Here is a 7,578-nt window from a genome sequence, read left to right as displayed (position 1 = left end):
AAGGAAACGAGCCTGCGAGGGACCGAGGATCATGGGTGTGCACTTCACGACCGGAAAGGGCGAAATCAATTTCAGTGCCTCGGGCCGAGGCGAGGTCGACACCCGTTACTACCGTAACCTCCTCGACGACGATTCCCTGCGACTGCCGCCTCGAATGAAGATGTACTTCGCGAGGAAAAGAGACGTCCCAAGGAGCGCGCCACATAATTGAACGAGTGTAGCGACCCTGGAATAAAGCTGGGAACCTCGGACTTCAATGATTTACCCATCCCTATAAACGCGTCTTCGAAGGGAAATCCGAAGAAAATCAAACTCTGATTTTCTTTTCCGATCTCAGCGCCTTCTCCACGTTCCCAAATTTGGATTAATTCATAACTAATCTAAGTCTTCGATATAAGAGTGTGTTGAATAAGTGACATTGTCTCTGAAGAGTGAAGCTTTTCCCTGATCGATGCAACTTCTAGCGGCGTGAAACTAGCAGTTTTGCGCAGCGGGAAGTCGGGTGCAAGGTCGAGCTGGGATGGGCAAGACGTGGCCGCCTCATCAGTTAAAGTCGTGAAAGCTCATCCAGTTAATTCCCGGCAATCAAGCCGGAAACTTTCTCGGCAACGCTCGTTCGTAACGAAATAATACCACGAGGGGATAATAATTCATCCTATTTCTCCCTCGCTGACGTTCAAAATGGTCGCCAGCTGCGATTAGTGCGCCGATGGTGCCTCGGCGCCGCGATGCCGCACACGTTGTGCTAGTTTGCATAAACCCTAACAGATTCCGCGTTACTTCGGTTTTACGTTTTTTAAATGTCATTTGTTCTGCATGCAGACAAATGTATATACAACGGTGTCAATGGTCCCGGTGGGAGCAGAGGTACCAGAGGTACCAGAGGTACCAGAGGCACTTCGCTCGGTCTCACACCTGTTGCTCTCACCACCACAGTCTCGACCCACTCCCAGCTCGCTCACCCGTGGCATTCCGACCTTTTTTTCTCTGACTCATCCTCTCTCTCTCTCAGCAAAAACCTCTATAACGTTGTCATAATTCATTTTACAGCTGGGAGCTGAACAAGCGGGATGGTCCATGGATGCTGACGATGAGTCCATCGGAACTCTCATTTTTAACCGAAGCTTTTTTCCCTGGAGGAGACCCAGTCAACCCATTTTCTTCGTCTTTCCTTCCCTTTTAAACAGCATTACCATTTACATACATTTTTCCGTCATCATCGAGACAAATCCCGGGGACTTCCAGGTCCACGAAGCCTCCCTATCAGGGTCCAGGATCTTCCTGGGTACCCTCCAAGGCCTCGGGACTTTTTCATCTCCTTCTTTCGTATATGAACAATTATCGGACCAGATTACAGCATCCATTAAACATCCGCTGTCGAGATAAAGGATCCGAGGTCAGGAGTACACGTATCCCGATCACGCACCTCGTGTACAGTACACAAGGAGCTTCTTCTCTCCTTCTTCTTCCTTTTTTTTTTCTCTTTTTCTCTCTCTCCACTCAAGGTGCAGTGGGTATAAAATATTGCGAGTGCACATCCCGGTAGTTGGCTGGCCATAAATTACCGCTATTACCGGGCACCGCTTTACCTAACGGTAATTAATAAATTGACTATTACCGATATTTACTAGGTACCCTGTGTACAGGCATGCGCCGGCAAAGCACGCCACAAAGGGGAACTTCCACCGTTTATGTGTGTGGATCACTCACCATCACTTGGATAACAAGTGCCTCGATAATGTGATTTACTCGATTTATGGGATTTAGAGGACCCAGTTCATCCCACATACTTCTAGCCCGACTTTCCCAGGAGGACCCAAAAAACATTCCTCCTGATTTCCCTAGATCGTCGCTAAAAAAAAAAACCACCAATAAGTTCCTTCCATCTCCCTGGATATCGTGAAAGGAATAACTATTTAACATAAAAATAGGTGGAGGGAAGCTGAATGGTAGAGAAGAAAATTTTGACTACTTATGCATGTTTCCAGCTATGAAACATTTATCTGGACGAATTACCGAGGCGGTTGTTGGGAATTAAAAGGCAGTCACCGAGTGGTGGTTTATTCCAGATCCAGCTCCCAGTGGATTACTGTCATTAAGCCGGGGTAATATCTGTGCTTGATCAAGACTGACGTACGTAACGAGTCCCTGCGATATTTCGCCTGTAATTGTTTCGTAAGATAAATCTCACCGAGGGGATATTTCCGTAAGTATTGTCGGACTGATTTTAAATGCCTCGCTCCGAGTGGGTGGGATGGTAGGTGTTCTTATAATGGAAGACCTACTCTACGTAACAAGTCGATGAAGAACGGCGGAAAAGAGCCTCCGACATGTCCGAAGACACTCGTGAGCCTTTCTATTTCATAATATCATCGAGCCACTCTTACTCGCTCTCTAAATGGCTTTAAAACACCAAAGAAATAGCCTCCCGCCATTATTTCAATCCATTACAGGTCGTCATTATTTTTTACTAAATTTTTCCTCTCTCCCCGTACGTAATGTATGTAATGACACGAATAAATTCTCTATGAATTCTGATTTTCTTGCGATTTATATGCGGGAACTGAGGGAGGCTCAGTCTCGCGACAAATACATTTGCGCGATATGGCGTTTATGGTGATGTGAAAGTGGCGAGGGTCTAACAATTTTTCTTTTATATTAAATATCAAATTCCATGGGTGATGTGAAAGTGGCGAGTGTCTAACAATTTTTTCTTTATATTAAATATCAAATTCCATGGGTGATGTGAAAGTGGCGAGGGTCTAACAATTTTTCTTGTGATGAAAAAAATCTCCAGAAGACATGTGTTTTAAAATCCATACATGTTCTGGAAAAACTTGCGAATGAAAAATAAAATGCACGGCAGAGTTTCGAGCCAAATACATTTCGAGGGAGACGCGCGCTACCGAGTATCTATACGTCAATGATGAGTCCCCAGCAGATTAGCGTAATGAAAAAGATCTCTCCTTCAAGATCCATAGGAGACACGCGTATAAAAATTCACCTATACTCTCAACAAACCAAGAAAATGAACGCGACAGGGTTTCTTTACGGAAAAGAAGCTGAATTCCAAGATCTACAGATACTTTTCCTTCCAAATGCAGACATCCCAATGGCTTTTTCGCTTCTCTTAGTCATGACATCCCTTATCTACACTTTCTTGTAATCTTTACGACGTGGAGACCCGATTGCGAGTACTTCAAGAGCACTTGTCTCATGGCTTCGCAACGTTCCAATTACATGGCTAGTTCCACATTCGCAGAAGCCTGCTTATGGGCGAAACGGTTGCGTGTTATGGGCGCAACATCTTAGCCATATTTGTGGAAGATTGTGTAGGTACTGGCTCTCTGACAAGGCGTCGCGACAATTCTATGCAAAACAGGCATATCCACGGATACGTCTTACCCCGGTGGAATAATTCCAGGATAAGTGGAACGCTCACTTGCCGAGGTATTAAGAGATCGGGATTCTCAGAGCGGATGAAAGGATCCGTGTTGCTCGGCGGACCTCGATTCGCTTCTGTTCATTGTGTTCTTGTCTCGTGATAGTCGGAGGTCGGGAAAAAAAATTAAAAAACCACGGATTCACGTCGTCGATTGTGGACAGTACCATGTTACATCTCATGCGCCATGTCGAGCCTTGCTTTGACGCTTTAAAAGGAAAAGGGAATGTGGAACGTCTTTACGATAATCCCCGTAGCCTAACCTAAAACTGAGCGCGTCGGAACTTCCCCCGATAACGAGAGAAAAAATCCCTGATAACCCGTTCAATGTATTGTCCTCCGATTAAGTCTCCGCCAAGAGTAGAAACCTTACCAATGAAATCTTACGGTTCATATAATCATCGTTTGGAAGGCTGCAAATCTCCCGAGAAATATACAATTATCGAAGGCTCCGATATGAGAAACGAAAGGGTCAGGACAATTTTACGCCTTAAATCCCGGAGTGTCTAGAAACACGCGAAAGGGCCGTATGTTAAGGTCGGCAGTTCGTCGCGAGAGGCGCTCCGATCGAGTGGGAGGGCCGCTTCGCCCGAAGACCGGGTAGGACATTAGAATGCCAACAATAAGAAAGGTTCTCAGTACTTGGAGCCTTATTGACCATTTCTGCATAACCAGTCGAAGTCGGACGCGTGTAGGCGCCCCCCCTTGGTTGTCCCACCACTAAGGTGCAGCTTTAAAACTCCTCGATATGGAAAGTTGCACGCGATTCACGGGGAGTCCCACCAGTATGCCATTTGGTACGATATCCAATATAATTCGACCCAGCTGTCGATATAAAAACCAACGTCGGCAACGTAGACATTTAGAAAAGTCTCCTTTATCGACGTCGATCAAGTTCCTCGACGTGTTTCACTTCACCTTAACGCCCGACACCATCTCTATCCTGATGGCCGATCCAAGGGAACGTCCACCAGGCCCAGGACTGGTTCTGGAAGGATGGACATCCCGTCGGCCCACACGCCAGCCAGATCTACGGTCTACACCACTGTAGGGAAAATTTACATCCCATCGGAGTATCTGCCTAGTAACTACCTTCCACGGTGCGAGATCCTACCAGAGGACTTCCTGTTCGAAGCCTCCTTGGACGCTCACCGTGGTCCTGCGTGGCGCTAACGTCGATAGCGGAAGTCTCTACCAAACCGGGCCCATCTAGAGTTTGGAAATTCCCCGTAACGTGAAATTGAATAAGGTTAAACGAGAATATAACCGATGATTAAATTCTCCGGGAATTTATGAGGAATTTAATGTCTTCGTATCGAATTATATTGGATATTGTACCAAATGGCATTGCACCAAAAACGCTTGAAAACGTCTAGAAACGCCAAAAACGATTTCGAAGATCAGAAACGCGTATCTCCTCTGAAAAAAATCGCATCCACTCGCGCGAGCGCTCAATTTGAAGCTAAGAACCTTCCTCGTCGAGCTGCAGAAGTCGCAGTCGCGAAAAAAATTCCCCGCCGGCTGGGCGCCCCGGTAACCGATGGAAACAATAAGTAGTACCGAAGAACGCTTAAAAACGCCCAGGAACGTCTAGAAACGCCAAAAACGATTTCGAACGTCAAAAACGCGTATCGACTAAAAAAAGTCATAAATCCCTCATAAAAACTTGAAGCCTATCTGCCATCGCGGTTGCGCGAGCCCTCATAAAAAATGTGTTGCGCCGCCACTGAGGGGCAACAGGTGAGAAGTGCATTAGCCGCCTGCATCCTGCACCAGAGGGCAGCGCAAGACGCGATGACGTATAACGCTACCTACCCGTGAATCTCCCAACTCATCTCTGGTTGAGATGAAAACCCAGTTCCACATTAGTTTTCGACATTACGAACTGTTTTATAAACATTTTGATTTTTTACATACACTTTGACACACCTTAAGGTGGCACGTGTCAACGTGTTACATGAAAAGCCTGCGGAAAACTAAAAGTGGAACCTTGACGGAACAGGGTGCACCTTTTTACTGCTGTATAAGCTGACTCCTACTTCTCCGTTCCCGTTTTTTTACAGCTTAACTACATAACTCATAGATGGCACAGTCGCTGGCAATTTTTATTAATAGATAAATAATTCGCAATTGACGCTAATTGAACCAAATTCTGCTGAAAGCTGACAATTACGTGTTATTTGAATAGTAAAAATGGAAGGCTCTCAACAGTTCAATCTCCGATGGAACAATCACACTAATAATATAATACAGGTTTGCAGGAGGATTTTAAAATACCTGGCCGATAAACTTCCAAAGTCCTCAATAAACAGTCATATCATTTGAGAGACAAATTTAATTAAGCTATTAAGTTACTCATAATTTATTAAATGTTCATTTATGAAATAAAAATTCTGTATAGGTATTCCTGGAACATTTTTCAGCCGAATTACTCGTCGACGTAACTTTATCCTGCCAAGGGCATTTCTTAAAGGCGCATAAAATGATATTGTCAGCTTGCAGTCCGTACTTTCAGGTAAATTTTCTGATCGTAAGGAAAATACAATTTTCTTTTAATTCAACAAAATTATCATTGCCTCTTTTAGAATCTGTTTAGAAATCACGTTACAAAGCATCCTGTAATCATCTTAAATGGAATCAAATACGACGATCTACAGATGATAATCAAGTTCATGTATTATGGCGAAGTAAAGGTTCAGGAGACGCAATTACAGGATTTGTTAGCAACAGCAGAGACTCTTCAGGTTTGCCTAAATGTATTCTATATGCTGACGTATGTTTACGAAGTACAGTCATACTTTATCGTTCCCTCCGATGTGATTTTTAATTATACAGATAAAAGGATTAAGCAACATCCGCGATATTAGCAACGATGAAGACGTGATATCACCCGTCGCAGAGAAACCCTACGCTGAATATGAAAAAGATAAAAGTGAAAATGCCGTTACTGCCACAATGAGTACATTTCATAATCCTGCGAATGACTTAGTCGAAAATGGCACAATGCCAGAGCCACCCCGTATTAGAAAGCGTAAAAAAGTGTTACGTAAGATAGTATGTATAACGTTTGATAACTAGCACATGTTTATATTTAATTATAGTGTAAAATCGTTGTCCCTTAGAACGAACTGGCAGACAAAACTGTCTATACAAATGTAAGGAGTGGATGCATAAGCACCGATGAATCGATGGAGAAACCCACAGCTCAGAATCAGTGGTCTTCATCGGTAACTAATTGATTTAAATATTGATCAAAGTATACATATTACTTTTTTAACCTACATATTAACGTTCTAGTTAAAAATAGAGTTACCATCCATTGAAGAGGAAAACAAAGATGAGCCTATTAACCCATCGTCAAGTGAGGTATAATTATTCGACATATACATTTTAATAATAATGAATACAATTGGCCCTATATAAAAGGATTTTACTTCAATCTCGCAGACGATGGAAACAAAGAATGAACAGCCAAAGCCAAGACAGAGGAGCGTCAAAGCAAAGGAAAAGAAGAAAATCATTGGAAGAATACCACGACCTGCTAATGCATTTATGTTATTTGCCAACGAGTGGAGAAAGAAAGTCGCCTTTGAGTATCCAGGTAATTATGCAATGTTTAGTCACTTTTACATTATCTTATTCATACAACGGCTACGTAATGACTTACTTCACAGGCGATACCAACACTGAGATATCAGTTAGATTAGGAATTATGTGGAAAAGTCTCAACAGCCAAGGAAAGGAGCCGTACTTTTTACTTGCAAAGAAAGTAGACGAGGAGCACAAGAGAAAATACCCAAATTATAGTTACAGTCCGAAAGAAGCAAGATTAAGAAAAAACCTGAAGCGAGGATTGATCTTGGCTTGATGTCCCTCCACAAAGTTATAATTTTCTATAAGAAACCAAAATGAATTGTGCATACCTTTATAATTTCTCCAACCCAAAAGTCAAGCTGTGCTCGATAGCAGGGCATAAGCTTTGACAAGCAAACGATAAACCTCACTTTCGATACAACGAACTGTCTTTAAAATAAACTCTACGAGAAATAAATTTATATAGAATTTATGTCTTTGTCAAGAGTGAATTACTAATTTAATAGTGAAGATGACGTTAATCGGGGAATTAATAGGGCTCG

General features: G+C 43.1%; 1 protein-coding gene across 1 annotated transcript; it reads left to right on the top strand.

The window, feature by feature from the left end:
- The first annotated feature begins 5,512 nt into the window (after positions 1 to 5,512).
- On the top strand, positions 5,513 to 7,504 carry LOC105703199 (longitudinals lacking protein, isoforms H/M/V). The gene is made up of 8 exons (XM_012431400.2): positions 5,513 to 5,695; positions 5,844 to 5,957; positions 6,028 to 6,186; positions 6,278 to 6,496; positions 6,565 to 6,669; positions 6,740 to 6,808; positions 6,890 to 7,043; positions 7,117 to 7,504. Exons 1-8 carry the CDS (start codon positions 5,636 to 5,638, stop codon positions 7,308 to 7,310), a joined length of 1,074 nt encoding a protein of 357 aa, XP_012286823.1. The 5' UTR covers positions 5,513 to 5,635; the 3' UTR covers positions 7,311 to 7,504.
- The last annotated feature ends 74 nt before the right edge of the window (positions 7,505 to 7,578 follow it).

Source organism: Orussus abietinus, unplaced genomic scaffold (genome assembly GCF_000612105.2).
Source record: "Orussus abietinus isolate OABI.00-Male unplaced genomic scaffold, Oabi_2.0 scaffold50, whole genome shotgun sequence".
Taxonomy (NCBI): domain Eukaryota; kingdom Metazoa; phylum Arthropoda; class Insecta; order Hymenoptera; family Orussidae; genus Orussus; species Orussus abietinus.
This window is presented reverse-complemented; position numbering and strand designations above follow the sequence as displayed.

What these genes read in the sequence shown, in the direction of transcription:
- LOC105703199 (XM_012431400.2), top strand. Translation starts at nt 5,636, where the DNA reads ATGGAAGGCTCTCAACAGTTCAATCTCCGATGGAACAATCACACTAAT. An exon ending in ACACTAATAATATAATACAG is followed by an intron (nt 5,696 to 5,843) that starts GTTTGCAGGAGG and finishes AATTCTGTATAG; the next exon opens with GTATTCCTGGAACATTTTTC. An exon ending in CTTGCAGTCCGTACTTTCAG is followed by an intron (nt 5,958 to 6,027) that starts GTAAATTTTCTG and finishes TGCCTCTTTTAG; the next exon opens with AATCTGTTTAGAAATCACGT.